Below are 15,404 nucleotides of genomic sequence, written 5' to 3' on the forward strand. Positions count from 1 at the left end.
TTGGGAAATGAAAACAAAATTGTGATTTTTCTCCCGAATATTTTTGGTAAACATTCAAGATATGGAAATGAAAAAAAATTAATGGCATTTGGGAGTCTGAAATAACAAATATAAGTGTATAAGAATATTTTGGTGAGAGAGAGGGAGTCTTGAAGATTCAGAGAGGGAATGAGAGTAGAGAGAGGGGGATCGAGAGTGAGTAGGGGTGATAAACGGTCTGGTCGGACCGAACGGACAGACCGGACCGACCATTTTGGTCTAGATCGGATTGGACCAAGACTTAGACTGGTCCGGTCTGATCCACATTTTAGAGGACCAAAAAGTTTCAGTCTGGTCCACGGTCCAGGTTTTTCCGGACCGAATGAAAAATAACAAAAATAAAAAATTTTATATATAATAATTGTACAATTAACAATATAAAATTTTAAATATATTATTAATACTTGTTAATATTCTATAAATTAACAATATTTTATATATTTTTTCATCTAACCTATCACTATTAACAATATAAAATTTTAAATATGTTATTAACACTTATTAATATTCTATAAATTAACTAATATATAATATCAATTAGTTAATTATATAGTAATTATATAAATTAATAATATAAATTTTATCTAATTTATTATCATTGACCATATAAAATATTTTTTTACTGAGTTTGTTACATAATTCACATTAATAAGTCACTTAATTTAATTTAGTATTTTAAATAAATTTTTTTATTAATTATTTTTAAAAAAATTAGGTCGGACTAATTGGACCGATAGTTATCGATTCGGTCCCTTTGGGTGTTCGGTCCGGTCCGGTCCAAAAAAATGATGGTTCGGTCCATCGCCGAACCGGACCAGACTGGACTATTTGCACCCCTAAGAGTGAGAGAGCAGAGAGAGGGGGATCGAGAGTCTTTAGGCTTCAAAGGGAGGGAGGGAGGGGTTTCGATCTAATGCGTCTCCTCAGTTCTTTCGTGTACCGCACACGTAGTAAGTTTTGATTGGCCTCCGATAAATGAGAGTTGTCGGTGTCATCTGTAAGAAGGTTTTCTCATTTTAATATGCCACATTATTTTTATAAAAGTAGTTTTTATTGTAGCATACATCTTAAAGTCAATTTATAAATTTATTTTTATGATATATTTTTATAGATCTAATTCTGAAAATACAAAAAAAAAAAGGGTCAAAATTCAAAAGAAAAGAATATAAAAAGAAGGTTTTTTTATATAAATTTTATATTTTATTTTAAAATAATTGTATAATTTCAGACTATATAATTTCTCTTAAAAAAAAACACGTAAGGCAGAAGGGACAGGTAAGCGAAGCAAAGTGGCGTGTGGGTGGTGTCGCTGCTGCGCTGGAACCTTCTTCTCCACTCCAGCATCAATTTTGAGAGAGAGAGGCAGCGGGAAAGAGAGAGAAAAATAGGAAGCGATGGCAGAAATCGGATTTTATTTTATTTTTTAAAAAACCCTCAAACTTAGAAATTAAGGAGAAAACAAAAAAAAGTTGACAGAGAGGTAGAGAAGGGGAGGGGCGAATTTTTACGAACATAGCGAAAATCGGATCTTTCTGGTGCTTCTCCATTCCTTCGTCTTCGAGCTTACTCTACTCCGCCATCCTCTTGTTTTATCGATGAAAATCTTTCACCTCTTGCCCGTGTGACTCTCATTTTCGGCTTCGGCTCCGTCTCCTGACAGACTCTCCGGCTCGTGAAAACTCATCTTGTCGCTCCTCCTAGAGATTTTCATCCAGCTCTCAAATTACACTTCTTATTTACGGTGCGTTTTAACTTTCTTATTCTATTGTTTGCCCGTTTCTTCGATGCGTTTAATGCGAGATCTAACCGACTAACCGTTGTCTTGACTTTCCATTGTTGAGGTTTAATGCTATTTGAAGTTTGTTTTCGGAGAGCGTTATGTGACTGCTATAAATGTGATACTACTTCATTATGTTGCATTGATTTCGGAGCTATTGTCAGCGACTTTCTTCTTTCTTTCTGTTTTGCTAAAATCTGAGGCTTCGAGTTGTTTTTTGAGGTTCCTTTTGTTTTTTGTTTTCTTCCCATTTACGTTGTTCTTCTGCAATATCATAACTCATAATAGCTCTCTGAATAAGTGAAAAACCGTGAAAGGTGGTGAACTGAGCATCGGATTTAGTTTTTTTTTTTTTTTTGGAGTTTAAGCGATGCAGATCTATTGTATTTTCAGAATTTCTAATGTAAAATCGAAAGGATTTGGTTGGTTACCTTAGAAGTGATGAGAAAGAGTGAAATTCTGTTTATTTGATTTTCCCTAGAATTTGAGGGAAAAATAAATGTAACCCCCGAAAGTGCAGGTTTTGATGTATTCGGATGCACATGGAAAGTGCCACACATCACAAGAATGTTGGTTCTTTCTATTATTCAAATATAAGTTTGTCACTAATTGTTTTCTTTCTCCCACTGAAATGGAAGTTTTACGAAAACGTTTGACGCTTTACCATATACATACAACAAACTTGATGTCTTAGATTGAAAATTTAGATGCTTAGTTCCTGCTTTCTGTTCTTGACAGTGCTGAGGATCTTGTATTTATGCCAGTTAGCTTGCTGTGGATTTGTCTTAATCCCCTGAATATTATTGTCAAGACACTTCCTTTTGAGGTGGTCTGAAAATGTCAGGTATGCTTGCTAGTTAGTTTCAAGGATGCATTTACCATGTGCCATTTGCGTTCACTTGCTAAATTTATGGCTTATGATGCTTGATTAATTGGAAGAATGAAAATACAGAGTAAAGATTGTTTGAATCTTTAGCATAGTGCCATGTTGGTGGTGGGATCAGCTTTTATATACGTGATGTTGTGACTACTAATCTTTAATGATCCTATTGAAGGCCTAGAAGGACTTGGGTTTCATGACGAAATTAGGGAGAGAAAATTAGATTTTGAGAATTCTGAAGATGAGAAACGACGATCCAAAATTGGAAACATCAAGCAGAAGGCAATAAGTGCTTCAAATAAATTCACCCATTCTCTTAAGAAAAGAGGGAAAAGGAAAGTCGATTACAAGGTTCCACCAATTTCAATAGAGGTTGTACGGGATGCAAAAGAGGAGCGTGCTGTCTATGAATTGCGTCTAAAGCTTCTTCACAGGGATTTGTTGCCTCCTAGGCATGATGACTATCATACTTTGTTGAGGTCTGTTGTATCTTTTATTTTTTTAGTGTGCATGAATAAACTGGCTGCTTTGATTTACTGGATTCATCTTTTACAGGGACAAATATCATTCTCAGTGGTAATCCCATTTTTATGTTTCTTTTTTGTGCAGATTTTTGAAAGCTAGAGATTTTCACATTGAAAAAACAATCCAGATGTGGGACGAAATGATTAATTGGAGAAAAGAATTCGGAACAGACACCATTTTGGAGGTAATGATATTAAATCATGAAACCAGCAGTTTAAGTCAGTTCATTTTGTATACACACTGTTAAAACAAGAGGAACTTTTACTGTCATTATCTCAATCTAAGCTTCGACTGAAAACGTTGAGTGGCATTGGAAAGTAATGTAGTGGGATATTAGTTTTACCATTCCTCTAATGATCAGAATGCATACCATGTCAGAGCGATATTGATCTCACTATGTTAGGCATGATGCTAATTCCATATTGAACTAATAAATATGAAGGATTTTGAATTTGAAGAGCTGGAAGAAGTCTTGCAGTATTACCCCCAAGGGTACCATGGAGTTGACAAGGAAGGCAGGCCAGTTTACATTGAGAGGCTTGGGAAAGCTCATCCAAGTAGACTTATGCGCATCACCACAATAGATCGATACTTGAAGTACCATATCCAGGAGTTTGAAAGGGCTCTATATGAGAAGTTTCCTGCTTGTTCTATTGCAGCAAAGAGGCACATCTGTTCAACAACAACAATATTGGATGTGCAGGGCTTGGTAAGTTGAATTTTCTGCTGGAAAGTCTTTGTCAAACTGAATTGGGTCTATCATGGGAGAATCTCAGCAAAGTTTTGCTGACTTTGTTTTTTTTTTTTTTTTTTTTTGGGGGATTACCACTGGTTTGTGTTGTTCAATATGTTTCAGAGTTCAATCCGACCTGGCATTCAGCGTTGGTGCTCTAGACACTGCCATCATGCTGGGATACTCTTAGATCACACTGTTAATCGGCCTGGACAAGAATAAAATACTAATTATGTTTATGGATAGAACTCAAAAATCTTTTTGTTCTACTAATGGTTGGTTCTTTGTGTAACTTGCAAGTACTTCTTTCCAGGATTTTAGCTGGCAATTGATAATTATGTTTAGTACAGGCTTCAATTTACCCACCTTTTACTTCTGAATAAAACTATGTTTTACACAGGGCATTAAGAATTTCACCCTGACTGCTGCAAATCTCTTGGCTGCTATGACAAAAATTGACAACAGTTACTATCCTGAGGTATTGGAGTTTTCCAAATGATATTTGGTTTTCCTATTTTGTATTGCTATATAACTGTTTCAATAAATCCACAGACATTGCATCAAATGTACATTGTCAATGCTGGTCCTGGCTTCAAAAAGATGCTTTGGCCCGCTGCACAGAAGTTTCTTGATGCAAAGACCATAGCAAAGATACAGGTATGGGATATGTTTAGGCCTATAATATCCCAATATTTTTTTCCCATGCCCTCACCTGACTTTGTATTATTTATCTTTTAATATTTCAGGTTTTGGAACCGAAATCACTGCCTAAACTACTGGAAGTCATAGATTCCAGGTAATCTGTCAACTGTTCATTCTCTCTTGTTTAAGTGTCATTATCTGTATTGACTCAGAAACTTTTCCTCTCAGTCAGTTGCCAGACTTCTTGGGTGGTTCATGTACCTGTTATGCAGAAGGAGGGTGCCTTAGATCTAATAAAGGCCCATGGAATAATCCTGACATAATGAAGGTAAGCTTTTCTTGTAACAATGATTTTTATTTACATGGTATATTAATCTTCTTGGGCCTGTTATATGTGGACTTCATACTCCATATGTCGAGCATGTTTAGGCTTGAAATTTCTATTGAACTGCTGTCGGAAGATTAACCTTAACCCATGTTTAGCTTGTACATAATGCGGAAGCAACATTTACGGGGCAAATCACTAGAGTTTCTATTGACCTGCAGAAAGTTGACACTTACACTAAGATACGGCTGCTTAAGGCAAGCCTTAGTTTCATTGGCACAAGTATGATGTGTTAGTGGTATATCTTTTCCTAGATGCCTAATTCTTTTTTTTTTTCCCATCTAAATTCAGGGAAGATGCAGTGATACATCTACAGCAGAGTCAGGGTCAGACGTACGAAAGAGCTCCACATTACCTGATTTGGCTCCAGTTCCTGAAGAAGTGAGTTGTAAAACCTGTGGCTCATATTGATTGTGATGATTATAATTTGTACATGGGAGAATGTATTGTGTTTGTTTTCTACTATTGGTATGCAGGTTAAGGCAGCAGATCCAATTGCTTACTATAGTTGTGATGATAATTTTTCTCTGGCTGAGAAAGCCGTGAGAAGCCACGAAGGAGAGGGACATTCTGAGGATCAACCACATAAAGCTGATGAAATGGATAATGCTCTTGATGTGGGAACATCGAGTTTGGAAGGTACTTGCTAATATAATTTATGATTGTACATGCTAATGTAATCTATTTTGACTGTCATTTCTTTTGGAGGATATGTTATATAAACACATTGTTAGTGACTCATTTGGCTTTGTGAACATTTTTAAAAAGTTGATTAATAAGCATGAATATTGCTTATATAGGTTGTTGCCATATAGCTGCCGATCATTAGTATCCTTTTTGTTGGACTTATTTCTTAAATTGATCTCTTGTCAGTTACTGGAGTCAACCATTGGTTCAAATCTGTTAAGGAAAAAGTTGAAAATGGTGATTTTCTATGTGTTGCAAGAGCACTGATATCTTTCGCGGTCGGACTTGTTGCATTTTTCCGAAGTCTACGATTTGAGCTATGGAGAAGGCAGAATAATGTTTACCCATCAAATTTGATGGATAATGACATTAATCGCCATTCACCAGCTGTTGAAACTGCGAATGAAGAAGACCGTGTCGTTACTTGCATACAGCGTCTTCAGAGACTGGAAAAGGTATATGAGGAACTTAGCAGCAAGCCTGCTGGAATTCCTTTGGAAAAGGAGCAAATGCTTATGGACTCTTTCAACAGGATCAAGTCTGTTGAGGCCGACCTTGAACAAACAAAGAAAGTAGGCTTCGTTCTAAGTGGTTTAGTCACATGAAATAGAACTTTTGATTGCAATGATAACAATGTTGATTCATTTTCTTGTTACAGGCACTACATGTGGCAGCGGTGAAGCAACTAGAGATTGCTGAGTTGCTAGAAAAATTACAGGAGTCTAAATGTCATGTAAGTATTGTGTTTCCTGTTATGGTAAGATCATTAAGCTGTCCGATAGGGACTTTTGAGGCTTGAACCTATTGGGAGTCCCTGTGCTTTGAAGTATTGAAAAGAGCTGGGGCCATGACACTTCATTCATTTTCCTCCTCCTATCTTCTCATCTTATCTGACAGGATTTCTGCTAATTTGGAGTGTACCGTGTTCTCCAGTTTGTTGTATAAAAAAATTATCAAAATACTTTGCCACGGTGCAGTATCTGTCATGATATCCTGTAAGGGTGCTACCTGCTCCCCCTTGGATGGGGGCCACCCTGGGCCTGGGGGGGGGGGGGGGGGGGAGCGCAGCCCCACCACTTGCGGGCGGGTGACCTCGTCCGGATGCTGGCGGGCTGGATTGACCCCCACGGCTGTCCATCCCACCCCGCACCTACGGCGAAACAAAACCCCCCAGCACTCAAAACCAACCGAAAAGCAAAAACAAAATCCAAAACCAACCTAGAGAGAGGGGAAAGAGAGACACCGTGGGAGGAGGATGAGGGGGAGGGGTTTTAAACAAAAACCTAGTGTAAAACGATGATGTTTTGGAGAGTTCTCTCCAAAATGACGTCGTTTTATTAAACAATTTTTTTATATGTATGTATGTATATAAAATCTGGGCCTGGGCTGGGCAGACGGGGTAAACCCCGAGCAGGCTTGGGCCCAGCCCAATCCCCCAGCAGCTGTTGGGTGCAGGCATCCCCGCCTGCATGCTGTCTGTTTACAGATGGTGGTCCCCGCCCTGGCCAGGTGGGTGTTGGACCTGGAAGAGGGGGGGGGGCGGATGGGGTACCTAATTTCCTGCACTCAACTTCAGTGGAGAACTTGTTGGTCTTGAAATTAAGATATTGCATGTGTATCCTGAATGTATATCGTCTTGAACTATGATCAATTTACATAAGTTTGATCACGTTGAAGTCAAAATGTGGAGCTTGCAAACAAAGTCAGTTAGTTGATCCTCTATTTAATTGGAAAGTTATTATTTTTTATATGTGTTTCAAACATGATATTCAAATTTATATATATGTATATATATTATTGAGGTTAGTTTGAAACTTTGGAATATACTCGATGCAGCGGAGAAAATTGTTCTGCTGAATATTTGAAGATAGTCGAAGAACAAAGCTACAGTTGCAGAGAGGAGTTTGATGCAGACAAGCATGCCAGAATCCGTGGGCAACCTCCGTTGTGGGACATACTTGGATCAGCCGTTGGGAAGACAAATTCTCTCTTTCATCACCTATACCATCCTCAAGTGAGTAGACAGTTCTTGACAAAATTTACGGTTGAGCTGTATGGGCTACTCGGGGCCCCTGTCAGCTTTGGAACAATGTAGAGAAAGGAAAGAAGTTAATGAAATGCTACACACTGGCCATAATTCTGATCAACATTGAGATTTGAGGCACTGTAAATAAACTTGTGGATGATTTGTTAAACACAAAACTAAAATCATTGAGTTGAAGCGGCATGTGGGAGATAGAAAGACAATGAAATATGAGACAGTTTTGTAGTTCCAAAACGAGTACTTGGTAGTGCAAATTTTATTACACATATATATATATATATATATATTTATAAATTGATGCGACAGTCTGTGGCAGTCGATATAGCTTCATGAACCCAAACCCTTTTTTCAAGTCATCTTCTTGTCTCATCCCGTCTGCTCTGTTGCTTGTCTTTGCCTTGCATCGCCGCCCTAAGTTCCACTCCATGCTAGACGTGGGTTTCTATGGACTAACAACTAAACCAAAAACTCGCAATATGATCGTGGATCTCAACGGCCGAAAGCCCATGATTGTGTGGGTCTTCACATAAGGAGAAAGAGGGAAGAGATTTGTGGCTGTAGGTATCCATAAGTACTACGGGACGGATCTGCTATCACGGATTTCCTCAACTAGAGGGAGACCCGTGATTGTAATCTCGATCTCCAAAGATTCATGACCAGCCACTTCAGATTATAAAATGGATGCTGTGAAGTTTAGAACACCTTTTACATTCTCTAAAGTGTAAAAGAATATGTGGTTGGAGTGAGAGACTGACAGACAAACGCATGTATAGTGTTATCTCACACGCAGATATAATCATAATGCAGTGGGTTGGGAATCGAAATCCTGATTTTAAGATTGTGAGAAATGTACTGAATCGAATGAGCGTCGTATATAGCATTTTCCAACCTAAAATGAGGGACCGACACAGTAGAAGTGCAGTGATTTTTTTTTTTTTTTTTTGTTTTTTAAAAGGATGATAGTGAATAGGACGACACGTTTACTTGAGAATGGAAAGTTCATGGTTTATAATGATTCTAAATAACTCAGATTTTAATATTGACTAGTCTTTTTTAGTTTAAGTCTATATTTATTTTGTAATTTCTTTGTATTGTTATAAAATATATTACAGCCAATCATAATCCAAATTATGAAGTATGGAATGCTAGTTACCATACCTACAAAAGAATGATCCGACAAAGATGTTAGGGATCTAATTTAAGGACATACGATACTTCAAATTGAGTATAAACCGGTGGTAAATAAGACCCCATATTACATGGGAAGAAGAATTTGTTGGGATTTATAATTATTTCAAATATTTCTAAGGGGAGGTTTGGATAGTGAGTTGAAATGAGATAAAAGTTGAATAAAATATTATTAGAATATTATTTTTATTTTTGGATTTGAAAAAGTTGAATTGTTTATTATATTTTGCTTGAGAATTTGAAAAAATTATAATGATTAGATGAGTTGAGATGCACTCTCAATCCAAACATGGCCTAATTGTAACTTTACTCTATCATTTTGGAGGTCATTTTAAAGTATAAGTATATATGTGACTTGAACGTTACTTAATCGTTACAAGTGGTATCAAAACCATTTTAACTGTAAGTGTGAGGCATGAATTATGTACCATATTACGAAATGATATGAAAAAAAAAAACTAAAGATTTAAGGGAAGAGAGTGTAATATCAAAGATTAAGGGCTAGTTTGAGTAGTGGAGTATTCTACTATTTATTATTTTATTATTATTTTTTATATACTTTTCATTACTATTCAATATTCTATTATTAATTTTTTACTACTATTCACAGAATATCTAACTTGATTGGGAGAGAAAAATTCTTATGGTTTATAATAATCCCAATGAGCTATACTTTAATCTCAACTAGTTCTTTTATTGTTTATTTCTAGACCTGAGACGCATTTTCTTTGAATTGTTAAAATAAATAAATAAATAGTTGCGTACCCTTTTTGCTATGCATATGAGAGCTAAATTTATCAAATTGAGAATATTACAATATATACAACTTTAAATGCACAAATCTCGTGTAAGTTCTTTATAAAAGAATAGATCTTACCATATAATTTTTCATGATCTATATTTTTACAAAAAATTCGTACAAAATTTATACATTTATGATGCGTATCCAATATTATTCTATTAAAAAGAAGAGAAGTCGAATATCAGATAAAATGAGGTTGAGTATTATATATGACTGAGTTAGTGATGGCATGACCGATAATGAACAAGATGGCATGACCGACATGAACAAAGCTTCTTAAATATTACTTCCATTTGTGATTGATATTGCAATTTTGTCACTCAAACTTGTAACTTATAAGGGCCGTTTGTTTTCAGAGATGAGATGAGATAAGATGAGTTGAGATTAAAGTTAAAAAGTTGAATAAAATATTATTAAAATATATTTTTTAATATTATTGTTGTTTTGGGATTTGAAAAAGTTGAATTGTTTATTTTATTTTGTGTGGAGATTTAAAAAAATTGTAATGATGAGGTGAGATGAGATGAGATGAGATGTTTTTGGAAAACAAACAAGGCCTAAATGTATTGCTGAATGATGGATTTGCTTCATAAATATCATATGCTAACTTATGATTCGTCTAAACCAGCTGTCAAATCTAATACAGTGATTTGATATCTTTTAAATATTGAGATGAGATGATAAATTTATAAATATAATAAAATATTTTATAAATAGTAATGAAATTGTTTGAGTTAAGATATTTTAAGTAGTTTTAGAAAATGAGAACAAAAAATTCAATAAAAAAATTTATAAAATTAAAATTTTATAAGAATATAATTTTTGAATATAATTTTTATTTTGATATTTAAAAAATCTGAATTATTTTTTATATTTTGTTTATAAGTTTGAAAAAATTATAATAGTTAATTGAAAAAAAATTAAGATTTGAAATTAAAAATTAAAAAATATTTATATTTAAATGATAAGAGAAAGATCGCGAGGACAACTAGTTTTCGCGTTTCCTGCTGTCACCCACTTCGAATTTTATACGACTGTCTGCGCTTTTTCGTTGCTTTTATTTAAGAATACCAAAGAAAACCCAGCTGTTCTGTTTGGTGTGTATGTGATGAATGTCCCGACTCCCACTATCGTCTCTCTGTCTGTCTGATTTATGTTTTTGTCAACTACCATCTAAACCTCTTTAATCTAAAGTTAATAGAGAGAGAGACAGAGGAGATAGAAAATCGGTCTTTCTCTCACGCGCAAAGAAAACCCAAGAAAGTATGGCGTCGAAATGCTTGTGCTTCTGCTCTGCAATTTTCTTCTCCTTCCTTTTGATGGGTCTCTCGGTTTCTTATTCTTCTCCTTCCAGTTTCATTTCAGGTGCTTTTAGTCTCTCGAATACGTATGTCTTTCTGAAACACTTCACTCTTCCTATTTCTTTGTTTTTTAACTTTTTTTTTTTCCATGTGTGTTTCATTGCAGATAGCATCTTTGAATCTTACTCATCTACTGGCCGGAACCTTCTTCAAGCTAGAAAAGGTGTTAATCTTCACAAAATTTTATGGGCTTAATATTATATTCATGGCAGTGAGATCTGATGGTTCGATATTTCTAGCTTCGGTTTATGCCCGTTCTTTCAATTTTTTTCAATTAGATCATGCTGGATAATGAAGATACATCAGATCCATTATGTTGTGCAGCATGTTTGTTTGACTCGCTAGCAGATTCAATTCAATAGGCTAACAAATCTCAATTTTTAGGCCTGTGATCGTTTATAGCTTTTGCCTTTCAGATTCCTTTCTGTTATTTCCTTTTTCCTTTTTAGGATTTTCTTTTCCGTTATTCCGTTCTGGTTTTTAGTTGACGGGATTACAAAAAAGACATTGAGGAATTAACTGAATTAAAGCCAAACGATTAAGGTGTATGATTTTTTGCTTGATTATTCTTCAGGCCATGGATTCTGTCTATACCCTGTGATGATTGAATATCTGGCTTGTTTTTTATGGGCATTTCTATGTTTTATGTTGTGTTTCAATTTGCAAATATCCTGTTTTTTTCTTTTACCTCAGAGGAGGCATATTTGGTAGAGAACATGACAAAGGATAAAGTGATTGATCTCAACTTAGGTTACATTGCAAGATATTTGTTGCAATCTTTTAAATGCTATATCGTTCCACAATTAGGCTTTGTTTGTGGCTTGGGAAAAAACTAGGAAAATCAATTACCCACTACGGAAATTAGGTTCATTTCTTGAGCATTATTACAGTTTTACTTAGGCCTCGTTTGTTTTCAGAGATGAGATGAGATGAGATAAGATGAGTTGAGATTAAAGTTAAAAAGTTAAATAAAATATTATTAGAATATATATTTTTAATATTATTATTGTTTTGGAATTTGAAAAAGTTGAATTGTTTATTTTATTTTATGTGGAGATTTGAGAAAGTTGTAATGATGAGGTGAGATGAGATGAGATGAGATGAGATGTTTTTGGAAAACAAACAAGGCCTTAATTTCCTTTGGTCTATCCTGTATTCAAGAGGTGATAGTGGTCTAATGATGCGTTACTTATGATATGTGCAGCTTGCCCGGTGAACTTCGAATTCTTGAACTACACAATCATCACAAGCAAATGCAAAGGGCCTCGGTACCCTGCTGATCTTTGTTGTGCGTCATTCAAGGAATTTGCTTGCCCTTACGTGGACGTGTTGAATGATTTAACAAATGACTGCGCTACAACCATGTTCAGCTACATTAACCTCTATGGAAAATACCCACCTGGCCTTTTTGCCAGTGAGTGCAGAGAAGGGAAGGAGGGTCTTGCATGCCCTGCACCAACACCATCAGAGTCGGCCAATGAAAGTGGAAGTGAGACCGTGTGCTACCCATCGTCACTGTTGATGCTCACAGCTGGTTTCTTGCTGGGGTTACTGACTTTATAAAAGCCCCAAAGTCAAATATCCTTCCTTTTTTTCTCTCCCTCTATATTTTTATGACCTTGTGAAGACAAATTTTTTCATACTATCAGGTTCTTGGCCACGCTTTCCTTTGTATATCAACAGCTGGAGCTGATAATTTTCAGTTTGGCATACCCAAAATTCATTTATGTATCAATTTGTACTTTGTTGGCCCCGAATGGTTGGGGACCTGGGGTTAGGAGTTTGTTCTATCCTTTTTTATTTTATTTTTTTAAGTTGGAGTTTGCTCTATCCTGGATGTCGCTTTGTGCGTTGGTACGCCTAATGCGCTACGAAAGTTGATTAATTCAAGTACCGATTATATTCATTGAGTGATCATTTTGCACTTGTAAATCTATTGTATGAAGCGAGTGCCGAAGATGTGGGCCCAAGATGCAGTTATGGCGACATATCTGTTGTTGGATATAGTTTGAGTGGCTGTGGATAGCTCATAGCTGATAAGAAAAGACCAAAATCAAATCATCTTAGACCGTCCACTTTCAGAGATTGTTCGAATTATAGAGTACAGGCGTTTCCCTAATTGGCTGGAAAGGCCATTCGCTACCATCGAGCTTTTAAAATCAGATGATGGCTTCTCTCTCATCTCCATCCTTTCCCAGGCAGAAGTTATCCATCCCATTAGCGAGGACTCCAATTAGAAATCCTGCAGCTATCCACTTACTTAAGTTGTGCCGCAACTTACAGGAAGTAAAACAAATACATGCCCGGTTGGTTGTGTCCGGATTCCTTCAACTCCCTTCGAGTGCTGGAAGGCTACTCGAGTCATATGTTACAGTGTCACAGCTCAAATTTGCCAATTCACTCTTTCAGAGACTACCTTCTCCTGATGTATTTGCATACAACACCATGATCAGAGGCCTAACACTGGGTAAGTCTCCACATGATTCCATCTTACTGTATAATGAGTTGTTGCTAGATGGCATAGCCCCGGACAATTACACTTACACCTTTGTCCTCAAAGCATGTTCCCATTTGGAAGCGCTCTCTGAAGGTAAACAAGTGCACGGCCAGATAATTAAATCTGGAATAGCGCCCAATACGCACGTTCATAGCATTCTGATACATATGTACACAATTTCAGATAGCATTGTTTGTGCAGAACGAGTTTTTGCACAATTCTCAGAAGAGAACACGCTTGCTAAGAATTCTTTAGTCTCTGGGTATCTAAGTCAAGGCCATGTAGAAAAGGCTAGAATACTGTTTGAAACCATAGAGACAAAAGATGTTGCATCTTGGAGTGCAATGGTCACAGGATACACGAAGAACGGCATGTATTCAGAGGCATTAGTTATCTTTCGGAACATGATGGTTTCCCAAGTCCACCCAAATGAATCAACATTCGTGAGCTCGTTGTGTGCCTGTGCTCATTCGGGGGCATTGGACCAAGGAAGATGGATACATGCATATCTTGATAAAGCAGGGATTAAGATTAGTGTTACTTTGGGTACTGCTCTTATCGACATGTATGCCAAGTGTGGCAGCATAAAATGTGGCTATGATATCTTCCGAAGTATGCCTCAGAGAGATATGGTAACATGGGGAGTAATTATATCTGGATTCGCCTTGCATGGTGAAGCTAAAATGTGTTTTCAACTGTTTGATGATATGGTTGCTAGCGGAACACATCCAAACGAAGTTATATTTGTGGCTATATTATCTGCTTGCTCCCATGCGGGATATGTTGAACTTGGACATCATTATTTCTATAAAATGATTCATGATTTTGGGATCAGACCAACAATTGAGCATTATGGATGCATGGTGGACTTGCTTGGTCGTGCGGGGCAGTTGTCAGAAGCAGAAGAGCTGATTGCGTCAATGCCAGGAGCGCCTAATTCGATTATATGGGGAGCGTTTCTTAGCGGTTGTAGGACCTACGCTGACATGAGGAGAGGAAGTCGTGCATTTAGATGCCTTATTGATCTCGAGCCAATGTCAGGAGACGGGTATAAACTTGCAGGGCTCATGTTGGCCAACGCCGGTGAAAAAGCTTACGCAACTAAAATTAGGGGATTCATCAAACAAAATGACTTGGAAACAACATGTGGAACCAGCCTTGTTGAAATAGATGGTGTTGTCCATGAGTTCACTGTAGGGGATGTAGATCATAGAAAGCTCAGAGAGATATACAGATTATGGAATGGCTTTTGAGGATGACATATATATATCATATACATATAGGGGACTCGGAGATCAAACTGGTACCCCATCAAACAGTGAATTGTAGGAAAACTAGGGAACAACCCGTTTAAGAAATCGAAACAGGAAACAAAACCAGAAATAAAATTACCCGCTGTGGATTGGCCAGCGTGCATGGCAATGGTCTCCCTTTTATCTCTCTCTGGTCTCTCACTCTGTGCGCGCATCGTGGAGGGCTGAGCATGAATGTTGTCTTTCCGATCTTAAGATTGCAAAAGCAAAGTCACGAGTGTATTCATTTCAAGTCAAATATAAAAAATGTGATATATATCGACCATTCAAATTTGTAAAGATTCACTAGAAGAGAGATTGCATGGATAAGAAGTTTTCATTCAAGATAAGATCAAGTGTACATAGCGTATAATATTTATATACAACTATCCATAACCTCCTCCTATACATAAGCTATTCAAAAATAAAAAATAATATCACAACGTTAACAAATCTGTTGGCCTGAAATATCAGTAACAAATATCCTCAGGTTTGACTCGGCACACTTGTTCCCTTGGCTTGTGGTGTGTCGTTTGGATCATTTTGAACTTT

At 36.6% G+C, this 15,404-nt stretch overlaps 3 protein-coding genes across 4 annotated transcripts; all 3 read left to right on the forward strand.

The window, feature by feature from the left end:
* Positions 1-1,314: 1,314 nt before the first annotated feature.
* Positions 1,315-7,988, forward strand: LOC108985906 (phosphatidylinositol/phosphatidylcholine transfer protein SFH13-like). Of its 2 annotated transcripts, XM_018958374.2 has the most exons (15): positions 1,315-1,780; positions 2,555-2,660; positions 2,872-3,175; positions 3,306-3,405; positions 3,664-3,930; positions 4,355-4,432; positions 4,507-4,611; positions 4,701-4,750; positions 4,825-4,924; positions 5,080-5,178; positions 5,273-5,362; positions 5,458-5,620; positions 5,855-6,240; positions 6,327-6,401; positions 7,505-7,988. In XM_018958374.2, exons 2-15 carry the CDS (start codon positions 2,654-2,656, stop codon positions 7,523-7,525), a joined length of 1,845 nt encoding a protein of 614 aa, XP_018813919.1. In that variant the 5' UTR covers positions 1,315-1,780; positions 2,555-2,653; the 3' UTR covers positions 7,526-7,988. The 2 variants fall into 2 exon arrangements, with proteins under 2 accessions (XP_018813919.1, XP_018813925.1); XM_018958380.2 differs by lacking the exon at positions 5,080-5,178 and having other exon boundaries at positions 7,505-7,987.
* Positions 7,989-10,693: 2,705 nt separating this feature from the next.
* Positions 10,694-12,969, forward strand: LOC108985960 (GPI-anchored protein LLG1). Its single transcript, XM_018958449.2, has 3 exons — positions 10,694-11,067; positions 11,170-11,226; positions 12,268-12,969. The coding sequence occupies exons 1-3, from the start codon at positions 10,968-10,970 to the stop codon at positions 12,624-12,626; spliced, it is 516 nt and encodes a 171-aa protein (XP_018813994.1). The 5' UTR covers positions 10,694-10,967; the 3' UTR covers positions 12,627-12,969.
* Positions 12,970-13,077: 108 nt separating this feature from the next.
* Positions 13,078-15,146, forward strand: LOC108985952 (pentatricopeptide repeat-containing protein At5g66520). The gene has a single exon (XM_018958438.1). The coding sequence runs from the start codon at positions 13,227-13,229 to the stop codon at positions 14,811-14,813; it is 1,587 nt and encodes a 528-aa protein (XP_018813983.1). The 5' UTR covers positions 13,078-13,226; the 3' UTR covers positions 14,814-15,146.
* The last annotated feature ends 258 nt before the right edge of the window (positions 15,147-15,404 follow it).

This window comes from Juglans regia, chromosome 2 (genome assembly GCF_001411555.2).
Source record: "Juglans regia cultivar Chandler chromosome 2, Walnut 2.0, whole genome shotgun sequence".
Classification (NCBI taxonomy): Eukaryota; Viridiplantae; Streptophyta; class Magnoliopsida; order Fagales; family Juglandaceae; genus Juglans; species Juglans regia.

Coding starts and splice junctions, on each gene's coding strand:
- LOC108985906 (XM_018958374.2), top strand. Junction 4,612..4,700: donor AGACCATAGCAAAGATACAG/GTATGGGATATG, acceptor TTAATATTTCAG/GTTTTGGAACCGAAATCACT. Junction 4,925..5,079: donor ATAATCCTGACATAATGAAG/GTAAGCTTTTCT, acceptor ACCCATGTTTAG/CTTGTACATAATGCGGAAGC.
- LOC108985952 (XM_018958438.1), top strand. CDS start 13,227: ATGATGGCTTCTCTCTCATCTCCATCCTTTCCCAGGCAGAAGTTATCC.
- LOC108985960 (XM_018958449.2), top strand. CDS start 10,968: ATGGCGTCGAAATGCTTGTGCTTCTGCTCTGCAATTTTCTTCTCCTTC. Junction 11,068..11,169: donor TCCTTCCAGTTTCATTTCAG/GTGCTTTTAGTC, acceptor GTTTCATTGCAG/ATAGCATCTTTGAATCTTAC. Junction 11,227..12,267: donor CCTTCTTCAAGCTAGAAAAG/GTGTTAATCTTC, acceptor TGATATGTGCAG/CTTGCCCGGTGAACTTCGAA.